The sequence below is a fragment of the Rhinolophus sinicus genome, chromosome 12 (genome assembly GCF_057876585.1).
Source record: "Rhinolophus sinicus isolate RSI-liver-muscle chromosome 12, RSI-T2T, whole genome shotgun sequence".
Classification (NCBI taxonomy): domain Eukaryota; kingdom Metazoa; phylum Chordata; class Mammalia; order Chiroptera; family Rhinolophidae; genus Rhinolophus; species Rhinolophus sinicus.
In genome coordinates this window covers 4,955,634-4,981,374 of record NC_142512.1, presented here as the reverse complement: position 1 = coordinate 4,981,374, position 25,741 = coordinate 4,955,634, and the positions used below count along the sequence as shown (strand labels likewise).

At 40.3% G+C, this 25,741-nt stretch overlaps 1 protein-coding gene across 8 annotated transcripts in view; it reads right to left on the bottom strand.

Annotated features, from left to right (window-relative positions):
- Positions 1-18,464, bottom strand: part of DHRS7B (dehydrogenase/reductase 7B) — a 50,424-nt gene extending 31,960 nt beyond the window's left edge. The window contains exons 1-2 of one of the 8 annotated variants that reach the window (XM_088801885.1): positions 18,322-18,464; positions 17,002-17,109 (exon numbers count right to left, since the gene is read on the bottom strand). In XM_088801885.1, the coding sequence (XP_088658011.1) occupies positions 17,002-17,109; positions 18,322-18,357 (144 nt within the window). In that variant the 5' untranslated portion in view covers positions 18,358-18,464. Of the gene's footprint in view, positions 1-17,001; positions 17,110-18,321 lie in introns of those variants that run through there. The other 7 variants (XM_088801883.1, XM_088801884.1, XM_019715966.3 and 4 more) reach the window with 7 other exon arrangements.
- Between the last annotated feature and the right edge of the window lie 7,277 nt (positions 18,465-25,741).

Genomic DNA, 25,741 nt, shown 5'->3' with positions numbered 1-25,741 from the left:
CGAATTTAAAAACAGAGCCTAGCAGCCATTGCTAAACAGGGCGGGCTTCATGCAGCCATTCTTCACGGAGAAGCCTGCACTGAGCGGCCTGTCTGCACTGTGTTCCTGCCATCTGAACCAACCCTTTCAAAGGAGTTCCTGGAATCATACTTCAACCAATGGGACTGAGACTTTCCCTATCCAATTGGAGATGCACTGTTATATCCTCATTAACATTTTCACCGACCAATCAGAGCGGCTCCATTCTGACCAATCAGGACAGTGCTTTTTGGTCCAATCCAAGATTTAGAGTCTTCATTTGCATGAGAAAAGACCAATCAGGGACCAGGAGTGGGGACTTCTCTCTGTATAAGTTAGCTCCCCTCTGGCTTGGGAAGTGCACTTTCATATTCCACTGAAGACAGCGTTTCCTGTGGCTGGAGGTGTAATACTGGACCAGAGCGGAGCTGTCTTGCCCAACTGGAGCAGAGCTGTAACGCTGGAGCTGTAACACCAGGGCCACTTCACCTGGGCTGTTCCACAGCCAAGCCAGGTCACAATTGAGCTGTTTGCACTGAATGAAGTCTCTCCTCCATCACTGCATTCCAAATTGGGGACTCCTGTTGGCGTTGAATTGGTGACAATAACCTTTGGTTTACACTATAAACAGACTTATCACAAATTCTGGAAGTTAGAAGGCTGATATATTCAAAGTACTAAAATTAACAACAACAACAAAATCCCATCAAGCAAGAAACCTATATCTGGCAAAAAAAAAAATGACCTTCAAAAGTGAAGGAGAGATGATGGTGACATAGGAAGATCTTGAACTCACCTCCTCCCATGAACCCACAAGTCTACAGCTACATATGAAACAATTTCCTCTAATAAAAACCTAAAGGCCGGCTGAGTGATAACTACACATTGGACACCAAGAAGAAAACCACACTGAAGTAGATGGGGAAGGCCGGGATACAATCTCGCCAAAAACTGCATCTCCTGTCCGCCTAGAACAGCAACCCATACTTAGGAGGGAACTCAAAGCCAAGAGCTTCTCCTTGAGGAGTGAAGGTTCCGAAGCACACATTGGGCACCCCAACTGTCAAGATCTGCACCTGAGAGAAAAGCTCCCCAAACATTTACCTTTATAAACCAAAGGTTTCTTGGGGCCTGCATACACAAGACCCACAAGACTGTAGGTAGCAACCTGAGAAACGGCTCTTGAAGGGTCCACACGCTTGGACTTACCCACCCTGAGACCCAGCTCAGGGTAGCCAATATAGCATAGACTTTAAGTGAAAGAGGCTCATTTGCTTATTTTAAAGTACCATCCTGAGGGGCAGGGCATCTAACTTAACACACACCTCTAGGAGCCTGCTGGAATACTCTCTGGAGATGGAGACAGGTAGGCACCATTTTTGCATTTTCCCTCTGCCTTGCTCTAGCTGGTGGGGGGCCAAATTTCCCTCTTTATTCAGCAGGCACCATTATTATACTCCCCCTCTTGCCTTGTTACCGTCAGCTGGTGTCACCTTCACACTCACCCTCTGATGGCTTTACAGCACCAGTATGTCCTGGCAAGTAGCCTTTTTACACATCTGGTGCCCCAATTTTTTGCCACTGCTACCTAGGGGACAATGCTTGATTGCCTGGCTCTGGAGACCTGGGGAGTCTGTGTTCCTGGGCCCTGTGCAACAGCAGCAATAGGAGAGACACTCCCCAAGCATTGTACAGAGAGGAGACTGAAACACACCCCCAGTCTTTCTGTGAAAGAGGCCTGTTTGTTGGTCTGGGAGCTTTGCAGTGAAGGGCAGTCTTCTGGTTTGATACAATTTAGTGGCCTATGGAAGTACTCGCAGACAACAGAGGCTGGTGGATGCAGTCTGTGCACTCTCCCTCTGCCTAACTCCAGCTTGCCAATATCGCCCACAAAAGAGCTTATACACTGTCTAGCACCTCGATTTGTGTGGCTGCCATGAGGGGACACCTTTACAAGGCCTGGCTGTGGTGGCCAGCAGGTATAAGTTGTTATATGCAAACTTAATGGAATAACAAAGCAAAATCCTGTAGTAGATACACAGAAGAAACGGAGAAAGGAATCTAAGCAAACCAAACCACTAAAGAAAGTCATCCAACTGCAAGAGAAGAAAAAACAAAGAATTACAAAAATAGCCAGAAATCAATTAAAACATGGCAATAACTATACACCTATCAATAATTACTTTAAATGTAACTGGACTAAATTCTCCAATCAAAAGACAGAATGGCTAAATAGATAAAAAATGAGACCCATCTATATGCTAACCTACAAGACATCCACGTCAGATGTAAGGGCACACACAGACTGAAAGTGAAAGGACAGGAAAAGATATTCCATGTAAATAGAAACAAAACAAAACAAACCTGGGGTAGCTATACTTATATCACACAAACACACTTTAAAATAAAGACTATAAAAAGAGACAGAGGAAGGCATTACATAACGATAAAGGATCCAACAAGCGGATATAACATTTGTAATTATTTATACACCCAACATAAGGCCACCTAAATAAATAAAGCAAATATTAACAAACTAAAGGGAGAAATCGACAGCACTACAATAATAATAATACGGGACCTTAACACCATGCGTACATCAGTAGATAGGTCATGTAGGCAGAAAATCAATAAGGAAACCCTGGCCTTAAATGATACATTAGACTAAATAGACTTAGCAGATGTGTGCAGAACATTCCATCCAAAAGTAAGAGAATATACATTCTTCTCGAGTGCACATGGAACATTCTCCAAGATATATTTGTTAGGCTAAAAAACAAGTGTTAGTAATATTTAAGAAGATGGAAATCAAATCAAGCAAATTTACCTACCACAATGGTAAAAAACTAGAAATCAATTGTAAGAAGAAAACTGGAAAATACACAAATATGTGGAAATTAAACAACATGCCACTGAACAATCAATGGCTCAAAGAAGAAATCAAAAGAGAAATAAAAAAATACCTCGAAATAAAAAAGAATGGAAAAACAACATACCAAAATGTGGAGTACACAGCAAAATCAGTTCTAAGAAGGAAGTTCATAGCGGTAAATGCCTACCTTAAGAAACAAGAAAAGTCTCAAATAAACAAACTAACTTTACTCTGCAAGGGTCTAAAAAAAGAAAGACAGATAAAGCCTAAAGTTAGTAGAAGGAAGAAAATAAAGATCAGAGGAGGCATAAATCTAATATAGACAAAAAGACAACAGAAAAGATCGATGTAACTAAAAGCTGGTTCTTTGATAAGATAAACAAAATTGTTTAGATAGACTTGCCAAAGAATAAGAGAGGACTCAGATAAATAATATCAGAAATGAAAGAGGAGACATTACAACTGATATCACAGAAACACAAAGGACAACTATTAACAATTCTATACCAACAAATTTGATAACCTAGAACAAATGGATAAATTCCCAGAAACACAATCTACCAGGACTGAAACTTGAATAGAAAATCTGAACAGACTAAATGCTACTAAAAAGATTGAGTCTAATCAAAAATCTCCCAACAAACAAAAGTCCAGGACTGGACAGCTTCACTGGTGAATTCTACCAAGATAGTCAAAGAAGATTTAAGACCAAACTTTCTCAAACTCTTCCAAAAAATAGAAAAGGAGGGAATGCTTCCAAACTCATTTTACAAGGGCAGCATTACCCTAACACCAAAACCAGGCAAGATTGCCACAAGAAAAGAAAATCACAGGCCAATATCCCTGATGAACACAGATGCAAAAATCCTGAACAAATATTAGCAAACCAAATTCATTAACATGTTATAAGAATCATACACCATGATCAGGTGACATTTATCCTAGGGATGCAAGGATGATTCAACATCTGCAAATCAATTTGATATACTATGCTAAGAAAATGAAGGATAAAAATCACATCATCATCTTAATAGATGCAGAGACAGCATTTGACAAAATTTAACAACCATTTATGATAAAAACTCTTAACATATTGGATATGGAGGGAACATACGTCAACATAATAAAGGTCATACATGACAAGCCCACAGCTAACATCATACTTAATGGTGAACAGCTGAAACCTTTTCTCCTACGATCAGGAACAAGGCAAGGTTGCCCACTCTCACCGCTTTCATTCAATATAGTGTTGGAAGTCTTAGCCAGAGCAATTAGGCAAGAAAAAGAAATAAAAGGCCCCAAATTGGAAAGGAAGAAGTAAAACTGTCACTATTTGCAGATGACATATTATATATAGAAAACCCTAAAGATTCCACCAAAAAACTGTTAAAATAAGTGAATTCAGTAAAGTTGCAGGACAGAAAAACAGTAAATCTGTTGCCTTTCCATGTACTAATAACGAATTATCAGAAAGAGAAATAAAACAATCCCATTTACAATTGCATCAAAAAAGAATAAAATACTTAAGAATAAATTTAACCAAGGTGAAAGATCTGAACACAAATTGGAAGAATAAATATTGATAAGATGTTCATGCTACCCAAAGCAATCTACAGATTCAATGCCAACCCTATCAAAATGTCAATGGCATTTTTTCACTGAACTACAACAAACAATCCTAAAATATGTATGGAACCAAAAAAGACCCTGAGCAGCCAAAGCAATCTTGGGAGAGAAGAACAAAGCTGGAGGCATCACACTCCCTGATTTCAAACTGTATTACAAAGCTATAGTTATCAAAACAGTATGGCATTGGCATAAAACAAACATAGACCAATGGAACAGAATAGAGAGCCCAGAAATAAGTCCATGGTCAATTAATGTACAACAAAGGAGGTAAGAATATTTAATCAGGAAACGACAGTCTCTTCAATGGCTTTGGGAAAACTGCAAAAAAATGAAACTGGATCACTACCTTACACCATATACAAAAAGGCAGTAAGCTACTTGACATAGGTCAAGGTGATGATTTTTTTGGATTTGACACCAAAAGCAAAAGCAATTAAAAACAAAAATAAGTTAAGTGGGACTACATCAAACTAAAAGCTTCTGCACAGCAAAGGAAATCACCAACAAAATGAAAGATAACCTACTGAATGGGAGAAAATATTTGCAAATCATGTATCTGATAAAGGATTAGTATCCAAAAAATATAAGGAACTTACACAATTCATTAACAAAATACCTCAAACAACCAGATTTAAAAATGGGGAGGGGAACGAAATAGACTTTTTTCCAAGGAAGACACAGAGATGGCTAACAGGTACATGAAAAGATTCTCAACATCACTCATTATCAGGGATATGCACATTAAAACGACAATGAGATATCACACCTGTTAAATGGCTGTTAGAATAGCTGTTACCTGTTAGAACTGCCATTATCAAAAAGACAAAAAATAACAAGTGTTGGACAGGATGTGGAGAAAAAAGAACATTTGTGCACTCTTGGTGGGAATATAAATTGGTGCAGCCAGTACGGAAATCAGTATGAAGGTTTCTCAAAAAATTAAAAATAGAACCAGCATATGATCCAGCAATTCCACTTCTGGGTAGTTATCCAAAGAAAACAAAAACACTAACTCAAAAAGCTATTTGCACCCCCATGTTCACTGCTGCATTATTTACAACAGCCAAGACATGGCAGCAGCCTAGGTTTAATTGATAGGTGAAGAAAGAAAATGTGGCGTGTATATATACAATGGAGTATTACTCAGCAATAAAAAAAGAATAAAATTTGCCATTTGTGACAACATGGATGGACCTCAAGAGCATTATGTAAGCGAAATAAGTTAGAGAAAGACAAATAGTGTATGACGTCATTTAAACAGAGGGTGCCAAAAAAATGGATACACATTTTAAGAAAAGAAAATTGTATTAAAATTGTAATACTCAATATGTACCGATAACAAAAGATGAATACAAGTCACGTCTGACTTCTGCAATTACAAGAGGTGCTCAAAGTGGTTACCATCAGCGTCCAGACACTTCTGATCATGGCAACTACTGCTTGAGCAAAGTGTCCACTTGTATACATTTTTTTGGTACCCCCAATATGTGGAATCTAAAAACAAACAAAACAAAAGCAAGGTTGCCAGAGGTAGGCAGTGAGTGGTGGGCAAAATGGGTGAAGGCAGTCAAAAGGTACCAACTTCCAGTTATAAAATAAGTAAGTTCTGAGGATGTAATGTACAACATGGTGACTACAGTTAATACTGTATTGCATAATTAAAATTTGCTAGGAGAGTAAGTCTTAAAAGTTTTCTTTTCGAGAAAAAATATTTCATAACTACATATGACAGATGTTAACTAGACTTATTGTGGTATCATTTTGCAGTGTATACAAATATCAAATCATTATGTTGTATACCTGAAATTAATATATTATGTCAGCTATACCTCAATAAAAGAGGTGGGAGAGAAATGAAGACATTCCCAGATAAACAAGAGCTGTGAGGCTGTGTTATCACTAGACCTACCCTGCAAAAAATGCTCATGGGAGTCCTTAAGGGTGAAATGAAATGACATTAAACAGTTTCCTCTTAAAAAGGAAGGAAATTCTGCAACATGCTACAATGTGGATGAAACCTGAAGACATGCTATGGGAAATAAGTCACAAAAGTACCAATGCTGTAGGAAGCCACTTATATGAGGTATGTAGAGTAGCAAATCCAAACAGAGATAGAAAGCAGAATGGGGTTGCCAGGCATTGGGGCAGGGGTCGAGGGGAACGGGGACTTATTTCTTAATGGGTATAGAGTTCACATTCTGAAAGATGAAGAGTTCTGGAGCCAGACAGTGATGGTGGCACAGCATTATGAATGTATTTAACACCACTAAACTGTACACTTAAAAATGGTTAAGATGATAGTTTATGTTATGTGTATTTTATCACAATGAAAAAAATGTATGTCATTCACACAAAGAATTAAATACTGTCTAATTAAATACTGTCTAATTAAAATACTGTCTAATTTTAAGTAGGGTCATGGTTGAAATCAGATAATTTTGAATTCTAACAAATTGCTATTTGGTTGCCTCATGAATTTGGATAAATCACCTGCCTCTATCCACTGTCTCTCTCTTACAGTGGATATTGTCTAAATTACAGCCTTACTATAATTTATTTGGGATGATGGGTCAGCCTGAATTCCAAGTTATTTTTAGACCTGAAAAACATTATTGTGAAATTTAACTAGGAAATGGCACGTACTGTGAAACAGTTTTTTAAACGCTCCTACTTAAAACTTGTAGCGCACTGACTTTAATGCCAGAAAACACGCAGGAAGGAATTTCAGACTGGAAGGACTAAAGGAGAAAGAAAGCATAATAACCTGAGAGGGTTTTTCCATTGCCAACTTCTAAGCTTTCATTTAAAAATAGCACAGTAAGTGCCCAATCAGTTTATTTTCCCAGTGTCCTAGCAAGTATCTCCCTGAGGACACAGCGATGTCTTGTGAGGACAGGCCCACAGCAGCAGCCGATCCATCTATCTCACCCAGCGTTAGCAGATTTCCCACTTTTCTCCATACATCATTTCCCCCCATTTCTCTCTGAGCCTTTTCAGTTTTATTTTTGAAAAAGATTTACCAAATTCCAGAGTCTATATAAAAAGAAAAAAATACAATAAATTGAAAATGTCTTTTATACATTCACTATATTCATTGTCAGAGTGTAATAGCCTAAGAGCTATCTTTTAAAACTGCATTTAAACTAGAAAGGCAACACACACTGTTACATAACAAAGCTTTGTTGCCAGTCATACAAGCATTAATAAGCTTAGCCACAGAAGGAGGTGAAAGGATACCAATTTTAAAATCAAATATATAAGTCATAAATTTATAAATGAAAGCTTTAAGTTCCTTTTCTCCAGTATGGCAAGATGCTAATGGCTGTTGACACTGGGTAATGGGCATATGGGGGCTTGCTGCACTATTCTACTTTGTGCATCTTTAAGAATTTGTATAATTTCACCTTCATGCTCAACTTTGCTAAAATTAGGTTGATAAAGTAAATAATTCGCTATACTAGAAGTATCAACATTGTAAAAGAAAATTAGCTCACAAATGCCCTAACTAGAACACCTAGAGAAACAAACTGACCAATGCCAAGTTATAGTGGCATCTACATGGGGCAGCACGGTGGGTTTGATCTGCACCCTTCATGGGACCTGAGGCCAGGTGACCGCACAGTAAGTCACCGGCCTTTCCAGGCCTGGCTTCCTGATATATTTTATACACAGGCTGACTCAGAGCCATGTTACTCTTTGTAGTCCAGTCACCACCTGCATTAGAAGAAGCACCTGCTAAACCTTAGCTCAAGGGCCTCAAGTGCAGGCCTTTGAAATTGACAATACCACAAAGGGTGAGACTTCAGAATACGGACTCTTAATACCCTTCTCTGCTGATTTTAATGGGTGCTAAAGTTTGAAGACCCCGAAGATCTCTACAGTCTACCCAGAGAGAATGAGCCACCCTGGGGGTGACAAGGCCACCTGCCAACCTGCATCCACAGTCAGAAGTAACCACCTTTCCTCCAGCCTCTGTCAGCGGGAGTCCAGTGGAAGCTCCCAGCAAGGCCCTCCATCCCCACCCCTACCCCAGTGCCCAACCTCCCACCCCATCAGCCTGGTCCCAATCTCATCACGCACTTGATCCCTGTCAGTCACCACAGGAAGTCCAGCTCTCCTGAGACCTCCCCTGGCTCCCAAACCTCAAACCACCCCGTACACTCCCTTTTCAGACCCCGTCTCCCACCCCCCCTTTATTCTGAAACCCTGTGATCCTCTTGGTCTGTCATCAGCAAAATCCCCTTCCTCTTCACCGTCTGCTCTGAATGGCTCCTTGCCTCCCTGCTCCAACAATGTCCGGCTCCTCCTGAAGCCCCGGATTTGACTCTCCTGTCAGACGTCGCCCATGGCGCCTCCTTATAACCATCTGCTTTCCTCTTTGTCCTTTTTGATTTTCTTTCTGCCTGCTAGACCTGTCCATTTGTGACAGAGAAGTGTTGAAGTCTCCAATTATATGGATTCATCTATTTCTCTCTGCAGTTTTATTAGTTTTTGCCTCATGTATCTCGACACTGTTATTATGTCTTCTTGGTGTATTGACCCCTTTATCATTATGTAATAACGCCCCTCTTTATTCCTGATCACTCTCCTTACTCTGAAGTCTGCTCTGTCTAAAATGAATATAGCTCCTACTGCTTTCCTTTGATCAGTGTTAACATGATGTATCTTTCTCCATCCCTTTCATCTACATGTCTTTACATTTAAAGGGGATTTGTTATAGACAAACATATAGTTGGATCTTTTTGTGTGTGTGTCAAAAATATTTCTTTCAACTGTTTAAAAAATTACAATAGTCATTTTGGGTCTCTGCAACCACAGCCAGACGTGGGTTGCATCTACCCAATCAATTGTTATAGTTCATATATATCTGTGTTGACTTAAATTAAAAATGTTGAGAGAAAAAAAGCAATTATCCTTTATTTCAAGTTGGGAGGGGGGCAGATTGTAATCATTGCAAAACTTTCTTCTTCTTGGAAGAACTCACATATTCTAACTTTATCCAGTACCCTTGGCCTGGGAGCAGTTGCTACAGTTGTCTAACCACATCTTCCGTCTGACACAATACAGAACCACCAAATTTTGTTTCTTACAATTCAGTGTTTTTTCCACTAAGTAATATCTCTTTAAATTTAAGTGTCTTGCTTTTTGACTAAGATCAAGTTGCCAGCTACCATTTTTTCTATTGAGATATAAATGACAGGTGTGAATGATAATTTCAACTGTTTATTGATACAGCAAACTGCAGAGCCAGGCAGACCTTGGTTCAAATACCAATAACCACACTGTCGACTGGCAAAAATAGCTCTCCTGAAAATTCACCAAAAGAACGGTTTATTCCGGAAAAGGAAACGAACGCACAGCTCCAACCCGAGGATCCAGCCGGCTGCCCACATGAAGAATAATAACCTCGATTCCAAGACGGCTACTCTATTTATTAGCATCCCTCCCCCGGAAGTTACCACAAAGTTTCACAAGAAGTCAGGACTAGAGAGTCAACAAGGGGACCCAGCTCCACCCATAGTCCTCCCAACTCCATGGTCAAGCATCCTAAGATGCCAGTTTACTTTTATCAACACTAGGTGAGTGTTTTTGGACAAGTTGCTTAATATTTCAACCAGTTTCCTCATCTGTAAAATATGTCTAATATCTGCCTTACACAGTTGCAGGAAGAATCAGATGACTTATGTATGTTGAGAAGCCTTGTATATGGCCCAGATAAATGACAGCAATCATCACTACAACTGCTGGGTTATCTATCTAAAAACACGGTAGGTAATGTCAGAAAGAGTAAAGGGAAGAAATAAAGAAAACGAATACATCACTCTTCTTCCTCAATGTGCCCAGCACTAATGGATGGACAAATTAACTAGTTTAACTTTCTTTCTCTCCTTATCCACCAATGAATAAAGTGACCTTCTCTCTTTTTTTCCTTTTTCATTCATTGAGATGCTTCAACACAGTACTATATTCTACCACAAGATCAAGGAGAAAGCCCAGCATTGTCTAGTGCCTCCTGCCAGAGCTCCCAGAATACTTTGTTGCCCTTGATCTGTTACAAGTTGTCTCTCTCTGGTGGCCTAAGAAAAGCTGCTTGATTCATCTCTACATTTGCTGTGCAGGGCACAAAGTGATGTTCAATACATGTTGAATGAATGATGAACAAAGAGCATGAGAAATGAACAAACTGAACACCTTTAACACCTTTGGGTCCCTCACAGTCCATCTATCTCCTAGTTTTCAGGAACTGGGACTTCAGGGCCTCAACTGCTACGCCAAAGTGTCAGCAGCCAGCAAAAACTGCAAATCTTTTGTGGCAGTGTGGATCGGGCCCTTGGGAGGTGCACACACAGGTCTGTAAGAACGACTATTTGTCAGCATTTGTAAATCTCCAGGTTGAGATGGGACAAAAACCTCATTCTCTGTAAAGACCTGACAACTGATAGGAAAAGAGGGAATGTGCTGCTTTCAGGTGCTTTTTATATATTACAGAATGCTATGAGATCTAATGTCACAATCCTTCATTCCTTTGAATGTAGCAAAAAGTACTATTTATATGCCAACTCCTCAAAACAGAAGTACATTTTTATGTCTACTATTAATATTAAAAACTAATCTTTTGCCTGTATTGTAACTTTTTCTCACATACATGACAATTGAGTGAAACATCATTACACAGATTTAAAAGCATACTAAAAAAAGTAATATTTAGCCTGTTACCATATATGGCTAGTATGGAAAGAAAAATATTAGTAACAATTACTACCTTTTTTAGTGTTTGCGACGTGCCAAGACACTGGGCTACGTACTGCATACCCATGATCGCATGTCACCCTCATAGCAATGCTGTGAGGCAGCTATGATAGTCATCTCCACTTGCTCGCTGAGAAAAGCGCCTGGCCACATAGCTAACAAATGGCAAAACAGAGATATGAACCAGGTATTCATCAGACTCTGAAGCCCACGTTCTTAACTCTTTAGTGCATCAAATAGGGGGTAATGTAAAAAAGAAATTAGTTGGAGCCTTAAACAGGAATGGTTCTAATTCCAATCACCCAAACAGAAATAACTGAATGTAAACAAGCTAACTGCTTAACAGGAACTCAGTATAATTTCCTTGACTTAGTTTAGCTAATATCTTAAGCCAATCTGGAGAATAATACCATACTAAAAGAGAATCGTGAAATAACAGTTTACTAATATAATTTCTAATTTAATGACTGCTAAGTACTATGCACATAAACCTGCAAAAATTTACATTTCCCTTCAAAACTTAGTGTTCCTAGTACAAACATGTCCTTACTTAATAAACTAAGAGCTAACTGCAGCAAGTAAGCTCAAACTACTGGTAAGCAGTGTTCAGTTAATCAGCTGCCATCAGCAGACCGCTCCCTCCACGGAGCAGTTTAGTGCCCACGTCTCAGGTTCCTGTGAACTTAAGCAGGTGGGTGGGAAGGAGAGACCAGATAGAATCCAAAGGAATTTGTTGAACTTCTTACCTTGGGGTGTGGCAAGAAGCTTCCAACCTAAATTTACATGCCATTCAATCTCAGTTTTCACCCCCATGCACACGGCCTTCCAGAATAGATTAATGGAGAGTTCATTTCTCCATTCAAGTCAGAAAATCAGCGACCAAAGAAAGGTCTCATATGCGTGTAACTGGGTGAGTGTGGGAAATGACATCACTGACATTCAGGAGGACAAGACAAGTCCCGAACAGGTTAACTATCCCAGACAAGAGTTTTGGGTGGAAACCAACAGGATCTACAACTACTGGTAACATTTTTCTTTAAATCAATGTACAAGAAATTATGGGCTAGATCTGACCACTTGAGGGCATCCGAAACATGCACAACTATGGGGAACTGACTTAAAAATCACCTCCAGAATAATCCCCATGTTTTGCACGCTCCAGTCCAACACTTTATTGCACTATAAGTAAATTTTAAAAATTGAATTTTCCCTGTTGCCAATGGAAAAAAGATCTTTTTTTCCTCCCTCCTTTTTCTTAGAGCACTTCTTTGAAAAACCTAGTATTTGTCATTCCTTCCTCTGTCCCTTTGGTACATATGCAAATCTTTTTAAAGGCTAAATAAACTAGCTCTAGCCATTGATAAAACCCAGGAATTTTTTTTTTCCGGAAGGGCCTCGAGCCATCTCTTTTAAACGTAAACAGCAAGGAAGACAGCACCCTAAGTCCCTCTCACCCTGGGAGGTTAGCCTAGCACCCCAACTACCAACTACCTGCTCATAGAGATGAGATATATTCTATTTTTATTTCAGATAAAGGCAATTAACTAGCACAGATGGCCACCCCAATTACCAGGTCAATTTAGGGTGAACTATGAAAGCACATATAGCAGATGGTGCTGTCAAGTGTTCTTACAAAGAGCACAAATTACCATTAATCTGGAGACTATGTATGTAATAGATTGCAAATGGTGGGATTTCTTTTTTGGTTTTGTAACCTCATTAGCAGACTGCCTGTAATGCATCCCAGATTGGGTTAATGTTTATTCAATAATAGGACTATTTTCTGTCTTTCCACATTTGTAGAAACCATTTTCTAGATTGGCAGATTTTTTAAAACTTTCCCCCCACATAAATGTGGAGAACATTCTACACTTTCTACTAGGCCATCATCTCCTGCCACTTTTTTGCCATGATGGCTCCCTCAATAACAGGAAAAATATTCCTCCCTGACAAGAGATTTTTAGAGACTTAGCCCATTCTTGCCTGAGTGTCAGATCCTTCTACACAAGGTGTGATAAAAAACAAACAAACAAAAAAACAGTGAATGTTTAAATTTTAAAAATTTATTACAGTAAAAGACACATTGCCATTACTCCCCTTCAAAACACTCCCCCTTTGCTTAGCACACACTTATTCCATCGTTCTTTCCACTTACTGAAGCAGCTCTGGAAGTCCTCTTTCATGAGTGTCTTTAGTTGTGCTGTCATGGCTGCCTCCACGTCCTGAATCAATTCAAAACGTTTACCTTTCATGGTCATTTGACTTTGGGGAAGAGCCAGAAGTCGCACAGTGCCGCATCCGGTGAAGAAGGCAGATGAGGACACATGGTAATGTTTCTATTTAACAGAAACTGCTGTACCAGAAGCAATGTGTGACATAGATCCTTTCCATGGTGATCACAAAATACAGTGAATGCTGCTGCTGAGTGCCATCCGATGGAAAGGCAGGGATCTTCAATACGGGAAGCAGCACGTCGAACCTTCGTAACAGTATGTGACAAGTTTCAACTTGCTTGGTCCAGTCAGGTGTGAGCTATGGTTGAGAGAAGGTGTGCTGTAAATCATCCTCCATCATGACAATGCTCAGTGTCACACATCGCTTCTGGTATGGCAATTTCTGTCAAATAAAAACATTACAGTGTGTCCTCATCCACATTATTCATCAGACCTGGCACCATGCGACTTCTGGCTCTTCCCCAAAGTCAAAATGGTTCAGGATATTGAGGCAGCCACGACAGCACAACTAAAGACACTCACGAAAGAGGACTTCCAGAACTGCTTCGGAAAGTGGCAAGAACGATGGGATAAGTGTGTTAGAAGCGAAGGGGAGTATTTTGAGGGGGATTAATGGCAATGTGTCTTTTACTGTAATAATTTTTTTTAAACATTAACTGTATATTTTGATCACACCTCGTATCACTGTCTTTGTGACATCTCTACTTGGATTATTTCAAGGACATTTTATTCAAAACTGAACTCATGCTCTTCCTCCCGAGTTTCCAGAAAAGAAAGAAATAGCCCTGACACCTCCCTCTCCCTTTTCACTCTCTAGTGAACCTATTACCAACCCCCATGGCCCCCGATCCTGACTCCTAAATAGTCCTCAAATTTATCAACTTCGGTTCCACTGAGGAGTCAGCATGAATTGTTATACACTCAAACCTGTTGGTACTATTCCCGACTGAAAATCAATGATTTTCCACCATTCTTAGGATTAAGTCCCAAATCCTTGGCATGACCTATGAGGCCTGCATGATCTGCCTCCTGCCTACCTCTCCAACTTCATCTGCCTGACTTTCTCCCTCCCTCTCTGTCCTCCAGCCCCAAATGGAGCTTAAGCTCCATAAGGACAGACACCATGTCTATCAGCTGATGTTATATTCCCGGAACAGTGTGTAGCACCTAGTAGGTGCTGAATAAATATATGTTGAAGAATAATATTGATAAAAAAAATTGTAGCATCTTAAGTGGAAGGTCAACTAAAACATTAACTATAACAAATTACGCACGGTGCAAGGAAAGTGTCTTTATACAAGTTTCTGTCCTAGGTGGCTAACAGGGGCTTGGACCATAAAGGGGCTAAAAAATGTTTGTTAAATCATTTTTCAAACCAGACACAAATATGAAATGCAATATGGGCACTCCGTGTCTATTAACTTTGCAACGCAAATTACCAATGCTGATTAAGTCTCATATTCAGGTATTTATCCCTCCTCTAATCCCCAATCCCCGTCCTGTGAGCAACCAGAGTTCTAACCACATGTTTGAAGGAAGAGGCTGGACTCCAATACAGAGCTGGAAAACAGATATGGTTTGTGGAGTTGATTATATGCTTTGAGAAGCAAATAAACCAAGATGGGGGAGCAGTATTGCTCTCCGGATAAGATCCCTACCTATACTTTGTGTGTGACTTTGCGACATTCTCCATCCTTTAGACAGACCTATGTAACAAAGACAGAAGCTCTTCCTATTCTCGAAGTTTCACACTCGTCCTTCCTTCTCCCTTGTAGCTCTTCACCCTTTGCCCAATTTAACTCCAACTCTGTTCTTATGGTCTCAGTTAAATACGTTTTCCTCAGGAAAGCCTTTCCTGTCTCTCCCCACTTCCTCCCCCTGCCAATGACCCCATTATATATTCTCATAGCATCCTCTACCATCCTCTATAGCATGTACCACAATAGTAATTAATACTTAGTTTGAGATTTTCTATTTACTGTCTATCTATCTTGCTATACTTATATGCAACTTGAGGTCAGGAGCTGTGTCTGTTTTGGCCATCACTGTATCCCCAACACCTAGCACATTGCTAGTACAGAGCAGGTGTTCATTAAATATCTTAAGTGAAGGAATTAATGAAATAAACAGATAAACACTAGTTTTTGGAGTGACATGAAATTGGCTCTGCCCTTACTAGCTCTATGTCTTTGGAAAAATTTCTTACCATCTCTGAGCCCATTTCTTCCTCTATAAATGAAGGTAATTGTTCCTATTTTACAGGATTATTATGAGGATTGAATAATCCAATAAAATACTTAGAGTAGTGAGTAGCACATAACAAATCTGTGAATATTAGCTATTATTATTGTTCTTAAAGAATGGACAAAAAGAGGAGTGTATAAGGTAGGGAAGGTACTTTTCATGCTCTTGACAAAGGCCCAAACAGAGCTCTTTTATGCAAACAGTTACAAATCTGAATAAAACAAACATTTTAAGTGTACTATAGGAGTGCATTATGTAAAAGAACCCTGAAACACATCTGTCTATAAAACAAAGAATCTTTTTGGATGTGAAGTGACCATGCATGTATATGGTTTGCAAGCTCTTGTGTACAGTGTCAGGTTCTTTTAAAGCAAAGCACGTCAGGAATCCATTATTTCAGGGCAGCAGGGTTCCAAATCTGGCTTCAAAACCTATAGAACCTCAGTTCAGCTGTGCTGACTTTAGCCCAGGACATGTAGATAAAACACGCTTTTGCCTTTAAGACAACTGCCCTTCCCTCCCAGTAGGAAAATCCATGCCTTAATGAGAAAATAACTCTTCACTCAGCATCCCAGGGTCACCTCCCTCCCCCTTCCTGGTGCATTCCACATACCCCAATACACCCCTTTAACTTTGTTTTTGATCCTCTTAGATTTTCCAACTTTGGACACATCATTTAACTTCTCCAAGCCTCAATTTTTTCACCTGTAAAAATGGAACTAAAACAGTGCTTCCTTCTTGTCTAAGTGATACAGTATATGCTATACATTAGCACATGGTTCTTCTTGTTCTAGTGTTTCTACCAGATCCCTAATCAATCTGTAATACAACCCAGAAAAAGATTACAACAAAGACCCTACCAAAAACACAAATGTTTTTTCTCAGAGTCTGTGTTTTCTACAATAAAAGATCCCCTCACTACTCCATTAGCCAAGGTACTGGGATAAAATATATGATCCCAACGAGGTCCCAAATGTTGCAAAGGAAAATAATTTAATGAATTAGTTGCTCCTCTGTTTCCTAAAAAAGATTAATTCAACAAAACACATTTTTATAATGCCTCCTTTAAAGTAAGCCCTGTTAGGACTACAGAAACGTCAGTCAACTGGAAACCCCACCACGTTGCTTTGGGAATCCCAGCAGGGAGGAGCACTCAGTCTTGGCAGTCACCCCTGACCAAGGCCCAGTCATGACCCTACCCTTCAAGCTCCACTCCCTCCCATCATAAGCTTCAGGAGAAATAAAAAGCATTACCTTGGGAAAAAGTTGGAGGACTTCTATATGTTGATAAGCTACGTTATGGCAAGGCTCCGGATTACCTTTTAAATATAACTTCAACAAGAACCTCTTCAAAGGCAACCCCTGTAACAGAGTAAGGCAGTTTTACACAGAGGCCTACTTCTAAAAGCCTGCCTCCCCCACTTCTTTGCTGTGGGTAATCTCAGCTTCCATAACTCTGCTGAAAACATATGGTGCTATCACCCACTTCACTGTGTTGTGTTGAGGAGTAAGAGAGACATCTCAAACAGCCATTCTGGTGGGTACTCAAAAAAGCTAGTTCCTCTCCCTGCCCTTCTGAAGAATTACGTCAGTTTTGCTAATTCTATCTCTGTATCACCAAGCTAAGAATCCCTTTTTCCATCTGCCAGTTTTCTAGAAACTGACTTCCTCTTTTTTTCACCCCATACAGGTTCGTTCGGAAAATGTGAAAAGCACTTCCTGGCAATTCCACTAAGAGAAGCAAGTATTATGCTCACTAACTATATACGTTATGAAGCCCAGAAGTACTTCAAAAGTAACTTCTCAACAATGAGAATTCTACGGGTACCATTTGTTGAGTAACTACTACTACGTACCAGACACTGAGTACCCTCCACGTGCAATCTCATTTACGCTTCACAACCACCTTATGAGCAGGCGTACTATCGCCAAAGTTACAGCTGAGGACACAGGCGATAGGAGTGGAAGACATGTGCCCACAGTCGCACAGCCAGAAAGCGGCAGAACGAGGAGGAGGAGTAAGGCATCTAAAACAGCCATTCCCGTGGGTGCTGAGTCAGCACTCCCCGCCTCTGAAAAACGGGCTCCCCCTGGCTAGTCCTAACTCTCCAAAACCAAGCTGAAGTGCAACCAGCCTCCAGTGCTTGGACTTTGGTCACGCCACCTGCATACGCTTTGGGGTCCCGCCCGTTGGTCCAGAATGGACAGGCTCGCGCCGGGAGCACACATCTCGCCCCCTTCGATGCGTGGGCGGCCCGCTGCCTCACCACGCCCACTACGCGCCGCGCAAATCGAGGCTCTGAAGGTTAACGACGGCGCAGGCTCCCCAAAGACAAAACGCCAGAGCCAGACTCGAGCGTTAAGTGCCTGAGCCGAGTCCTCCTGCAGTTGGGGGGCCGGCCCCGGGACGCAGCGCGCCACCCAGGGCCCGCAGTCCCGCTCCGCCGCTACACCCGCTTCTCTCCCTTCGCGCCGGCCGAGAACGCACGGAGTCGGAATACGCCCACGCGCCTCGAGCTCTGGGCGGGACCCCGTGCCCCCAGCCACCCAGGTTCCTTCCTCCCCTGCCCCTACCTGGTTGACGCCGACATCGTGGTCAATCAACTTCATCCTCCCGCCTCGGAAGTGACGTAAACTCCCTTCGCCCGGCTCCGTCCAATCCCAGCCTTTAGGTCGCGCGTGCGCATTGGATGTGCTGCCGTCAAGGTGTGGGTAGGCTAAGCAGGACGGTGAGGTCTGAAGGGCGTCCTCCTGCCTGAGTGTCTTCCCTGTATCTTCCGGAGGGAAATCGGGAAGATCACGGTTTGCGTTCCGCGCACTTGGCGCTAGGCAGGGGTAGGGGGAACAAAGTTGGAGAATGTGTGCTGAAGACTTACTAACTAGAAAGCCATAGTTATTAAAACAGTATGATACTGGCGCACAGATAAATAAAAAGAACAATGGTATCAGAATACAAAATTAAATGAGTAAATTTGAAGATCTGATTAGATTTATTGATTATTAAGTGATTCATAAATGGGGGAAGAATCCCACCTAGCAAGTAGAGAGGAGCTCCAAAAGGCTACAGAAAGGGAAAGGTTTTTAAAGGCAAGACAAGGAAGTCATAAAAAAGATTCTTTCAGCCTTAGGTAACCTATCAGTTGGGGAACGAAACGGGATTACCTCATCTTTCTTTGGGGGATGGAAAGGATTACCTAACTGGTGATGACCAGAAAATTCCAACTGAATGGTTAAGATTACGTTCCTGGGGGAAGTGGTAACTGCAGTAAGGTTAAGTATTAAGTCTTGGTTTGCATAGTACAAGTGACTCCATTTGGGACTTGTTTTTTAAACAATGGAAGAAAGAGGCCAAAAACACCAACAGGTATATGATCACATTTCCCCCCCACGAAGGAGCCACTGTAATTTAATAGGAAAGTTCTTTTCAATAAATAGTGCTAGATCAATAGGATGTTGTGGGGGCAGAGCCCCAGAAAGTAGTTTACAGGCTCTCGGCCTCACGTGGAGGGGTGCTGGCTCGGGTAGTAGATGGCCATCAGCTGGGGCTGGTTGGCCGTCAGCTGTAGCCATTGAGCCATTGGCCACTAATATAACTGCTGCGGCTACGAAGGAGAGCCGAGGAGAGTGGAGGAGAGTGAAAGAAAGTCGTCGGTGGGTTGCAGACAAAACGGACAGCAGGTCGCACGTCCAGTGAACCCAGCCTCCAGTGAGACCGCAGTGGTATGACTCCCCTACCTATGGCTCCGTGGGTGTTCCTTTTTGGCCTCCCCATATCCTGCGTTCTTATGGGGGGAGCGGGAGCAGAGACCTCGCAGGCCGCCCCGCACGACAGATGTCAATTGGGGTGGGTGGGGTGATGAAACTTCACTCCTACCTCAGACCAGAAAAAAACAAAAAAATCAATTCAAGATGTACCTAAATATGAAAGGTACAACTCTAGAAAATAACAGCAGGGTATTGTGACCATGGAATAGGAAAATATTCTTATCAGGACACAAAAAGTACCAAAGGGAAAGGCTGACAGATTGGGTGTCATTAAATTTAAGACGTGGAAAGACATCATTAAGAGCGTAAAAGGCAAGCAACAGAGTGGAAAACATTATATATATATATATATATATATATATATATATATATATATGTGTGTGTATCACATATATATATGTGGCTTTTATTTTAAAATGAAATAACTTTTATTCAGAATATATAAGTAATTCTTGGAAACAATTTTTTAAAAACCTGCAGTGGTAGAAGAGGAAGCATGGGACAGGATGTTGAGAGAGAAACTGAGGGGGATTCTCATAGTTCGAAATTCAAGAGATGGCAAAAGTGTGTAAGTTGAAAAATCTCCCTTCCTGTTCTCCAGACACCCAATTCTCCTCCCCATAGGTAACAACACTATTAGCTATGTGTGTCTTTTCGAAACTATCTTATGCATAAACAAGCAGTTACTCAGCATTATCCCCACCATCCATTGTTATACAAACAGCATACTGCAACACTGCTCTATATTTTGCTTTTATTCACTTTAGTCACTTAATATATCATGGAAATCCTCACAGGTATCCACAAAATCTAGTAACACCGGAAATTTTATTTTTAATTGTTGGCCACCTTTTAAAATAATGTGTTCAACATGTTTTTTCTGAATTTTTCAGAGGAGTTTGTATACCCTCCTGGCTTCTTTCCATTACTCTGGAAACTCCAAACAGGAGTTCACTGTGCTTGCCAGTTCACAAAGTGTGAATATCTCAGTAACAAACCCAATATGATCCTAAGCCAATTTCCTAGGGTTTATTTTCCAGGCATACCATCCCTCCCATTAGCCACCCCACACTTCAGTCTTTCTTGGAGTCATTCTAGAAGCAATACAATAAATTCCAATGTGTTTGTAGCCAATTTGAGTTGGATCTTCTGTTAAATCCAAGTGTAAGAAGTCTAACTTCCCAGCCAGGATATTATACAAATAGACCTCACTGGTTAGCACGGTACCATGGACTTCAATAAAAATGGAACAGGGAACTTCTGTTCCCAGGAAGATGGAATAGACATACTGTGGGGGCAGAGCCCCAGAAAGTAGTTTCCAGGCTCTCGGCCTCACATAGACAGGTGCTGGCTCAGGTAGTAAATGGCCATCAATGTGATTGGATGGCCATCAGCTGTGGCTAGTTGGCCGTCAGCTGTAACCAGTGAGCCATTGGCCACTAATATAATTGCTATGGCTATGCTAGCAAAAAGAAAAAAATGGGGGCTAGCAAGAAGATGGTGGCTGAGCTAGCAAGCGGCAGAGTGAGGCTTGTGGATCGTGTGGCTCCTGTTTCCTGTTTCTCCAACCCAGCCGCCAGCTAGAATATAGTAGTATGACTCCCCTACCTATGGCCCTGTGGGTGTTCCTTTTTGGCCTCACCATGTCCTGCGTTCTTGTGTGGGGAGCAGGAGCAGAGACCCCGCAGGCCTCCCCGCATGACACATACTTTCCCCTATTCCTCTTGCTAAGTACAAAGAAAAACCCTGGACAGACATGATATTTAAAACAAGCATAAGAAGACTCTGAAACATGGAGAGAAGGTAGATTAGCTAATAATCTCGGGACCCAAGGACAAATATGGGGCGAGTTCCCTGGGTTTTCTTTTTACCTCATGATCCCAGATAATACTGGAGGAGCAGGCAATCTGGGAATGCCAGCAGGAACAAAACCCCAAGAAAATCCTGCTCTCTAGCTAGAGGACAAGGAAAAGGGCAACCTTGGAAAACAGAAAACTTAGGCAATAACAGCTCTACTCCATCCCAAACCACAGAGAAACTTCAGCCCCACACCCACCCCTGCCAGCTAAGGCAAAGTGGAAAACCTAGACTTCCTCCAAGTTAGGCTATAAAGAGACACCAGTAACCCTTTTCCTTCTCCACTGGTATGGTGTCAGAGAAGGCCAAGTGAGGAACTGGGGCTTTCATTCCCATTGGGCAGTAAGGAGGCTCTTGCCCAACATGGTGTTAGTAGAAACTATGAGGGGTATCTGTACTTCCAACCCCACTTGATGGTAAGAAGGCACCCCATTCTCCTCCTCTCTGGGGTGGTGTCAGAAGAAGCCAAGTGGAGAGTCAGGACCTTCACCACCTCTAAGGGGCAACAAGGCCACCTCCAATCCTACATGTCAATGGAAACCATGTAAGAAGCAATAACTAGGCACTCCACCCCTTCCCAGCCAGGTGGTCTCGGTGGAAGCCTATTGGCGAGAGCCTGAACTCTCACTTGCACCCAAAAGTAAAAAGGACTCCCTCCAAGTGTCAATGAAGGCCAAGCGGAAAACCTGGACTTCCACTCCCACCTGGCAATAATGAAGAGAAACCTTTCGCATAACAAAGTGGCGTGAGAGGAAAGCTGCTAAACCACAAGATTTAAGTAAGATCCAGAGTTTTATGATACCCAAAAATCCAGGTTTCCATCAGAAACATTTATTATACACAGAACAAATTGAAAGTTGCCAGATTCGGGGAACTAGGGGGTGGGTAGAAAAGGTGAAGGGATTAAGATGCACAAATTGTCAGTCATAAAAATAGTTACGAGATGTAAAGTACAGCATAGAGAATATACTCAATAATATAATAACTATGTGTGGTGTCAGATGGGTACTAGACTTATTGGGGTGATCACTTCGCAAGTTATATAAATGTCTAATCACTATGTTGTACACCTGTAACTAATATAATATTGTAAGTCAACTGTAATTGAAAAATTAAAAAAAAATTTTTTTTAAGCCAAAATGTTCATGCCAACATTATTCACAAGAGCCAAAAGGTGGAAACAACCCAAGTGTCCACCATAACAGATGAATGGATAAACAAAATGTGGTATATCCATATAATGAAATATTATTGAGCCATTAAAAGGATTGAAGTTCTGATACATGCTATAACATGGATGAACTTCAAAAACATTATGCTAAATGAAAAAAGCCAGACACAAAAGGCCACGTATACGATTTCATTGATGTTAAATGTCCAGAATAGATAAACCTATAGAGGCAGAAACTGCATTAGTGGTTGTTTAGAGCTAGGATGGGGAGGGGTAATGAGAATATGTGGTGGCAATAGCTAAAGGGTATGGGTTTCTTTATGAGTTGATTAAAATGTTCTAAAATCGACTAATTCTAATATGTGATGATTGCACATATCTGTGAATATGCTAAACGCCATTGAATTGTAAACTTTAAATGGGGTGAACAGTATGACATCAATTATAGCTCAATAAAGCTGTTCTAAAAAGCATTCACTATACCAAGAAATAGGAAGATCTAAGCTTGAATGAGAAAACACAATCAACAAATGGCAACACAAAGATAACACAGATGTTAGAATTAACTGATAAGGATTTTAAAGCAGTCATCATAAAAAATGTTTCAATAAGAAATTACAAACATGTTTGAAACAGATGAAAAAAAATAGAAAGTCTTATCAAAGAAATTGAAGGACAAGGAAGAACCAAATGAAAATTTTAGAACTAAAAAATACAATAGCTGCGCCGGCCCGGTGGCTCAGGCCGTTGGAGCTCCATGCTCCTAACTCCAAAGGCTGCCGGTTCGGTTCCCACATGGGCCGGTGGGCTCTCAACCACAAGGTTGCCGGTTCGATTCCTGCAAGGGATGGTGGGCTGCGCCCCCTGCAACTAGCAGCGGCAGCTGGACCTGGAGCTGAGCTGCGCCCTCCACAACTAAGATCGAAAGGACAACAACTTGACTCGGGAAATAAAAGTCCTGGAAGTGCACACTGTTCCCCAATAAAGTCCTGTTCCCCTTCCCCAATAAAATCTTAAAAAAAAAAAAAAAATACAATAGCCAAAAGAAAAACCTTAATGAAGGATTCAACAGCAGAATGAAGAAGACAGAGGAAAGAGTGAGAACTTGAGGATAGAATAATAGAAACTACACAATCTGAACAGAGATGAAATAGATTAAATAAAATGACTAGACAGTCAGGCATATCTGGGACTATAACAAAATATCTAACATTTGTGTCTTTAGAGTGCCAGAAGGATAGGAGACAGAGAGTGGGGCTGAAAATGTATGGAAAGAAATAATGTCTAAAAATTCCCCAAATTTGGCAATATACATAATCCTAGAGATTTAAGAAGCTGAGCAAATCCAAAAGAGATAAACCAAAGAAAGCCATGCCAAGACACATCATAGTCAACTTATGAAAACTAAAGACAAAGAAAAAAATCTTGAAAGCATCCAAAGAGAAACTATTTCTTATGGGAGAAAAACAATTCCAATAACAGCAGAATTCTCATCAGAAGTTCAGAAGAAAGGTTCACAACATTTCTCAAGTGCTGAAAAATACTGTTAACCCAGAGACCTATATCTAGCAAAAATGTCCTTCAGGAATGAAAGGGATATAAAGACATTCTCATATGAATGAAAACTAAGATAATTTGTTGCCAATAGACCTACTCTGCAAAAATGGCTAAAGGAAGTGCTATAAACAGAAAGGAAATGATAAAAGAAGGAATCTTAGAACATCACATTTTAAGATGCAGAAGGAACACTGTAAGAGTAAATTAAACAGACTTTATTTCCCTTAAATTTTCTAGATTATGTTGACTTGTTGAGGCAAAAAGTATAACACTTTCTAATATGGTTCTCAATGAATGCAAAGGAAATATTTATGACATTTATAAATGGGAGAGGATAGAGAGACATAAAGGGAGCTTTCTACACTTCACCCAAACTGGTAGACACCAGTAGGCTGTGATAAGTTATGTATGTATAGTGAAGTCCCTAGAGCAACCACACTAAAAATTACGCAAAGATGTATACTCAAAAATACTATTGATAAGTGAAATGAAATTTTAAAAATGTTCAAATAACCCACAGGAAGACAGGAATAGGAAAACATATAAAAAATACAGAACAAACAGAAAACAAAATTAAAATGATAGACTTAAATCTTAACATTTCAATAATTACATTAAATGAAAGAGGTCTAAATAAAAAAAGACAGATTGGTAGAGTGGATAAATAACATAATACAACACTGTGCTATCTACAAGAAACTCACTTGTAAAGGTGGGTTGAAAGTAAAAGGATGGAAAGAGATAAACCATGCAAACAATAATCAAAAGAAAGCAGGAGGTACTATATTAATATCTGGTAAAATAGACTTCAGAGCAAAGAAAATTATCTGGGATAGAGGGGTATATGACATAATGTTTGAAGAATCAACCCACCAAGAAAACATAGCAATCCTAAATCTGTATGACCCAAACAACAGAAGTGCAAAATATGCAAAGCAAAAACTAATAGAACTGAAAGAGAAATATTCCTTCCTCAACACTCGATAGAACAAATAAAAAGTCAGCAAAGATATGGAAGAGGTCAACAATAACCATCAGCCAACAGGATCTAACTGATATTTGTAGAACATCCCAGAAAATCTCCAAATACTTGTAAGCTAGATAACACTTTTAAATAATCAAAAAGTTAGTCTAAAGGTAAATTTTAAAAAAGTACACTGAACTGGATGAAAACAAAAGTACAATATATCAAAACTTGTGGGACACAACTATAGTGTTTACTGAGAGGGAACTTTATAGCATTATGCTTACATTATAAAAGAGAATAGTCTCAGAACAAATGAGCTAAAAATAAATTATTTTAAAAAGAGCAAAATAAACCCAAAGCATGTAGAAGGAAGGAAAACATAAAGATAATAGAAATCAGTGAAGTTTAAAACAAAATAGAGAAAATTAATAAAACAAAAAGATAAATAAAATTGATAAACCTCTAAAAAGACTGACAAAAAAGAAGACACAAATTGTTACTATCAGTAGTGAAAGAGGGGCTATCACTACAGACCCACAGACATCAGAAGGATAATAATGGGATACTACAAACAACTTATACATAAGATTTGATGACTTAGATGAAATGGACCAATTCCTCAAAAAGTACAAACTACCGCAACTCATCCAATATGAGAGAAACTGAATAGGCTTAAG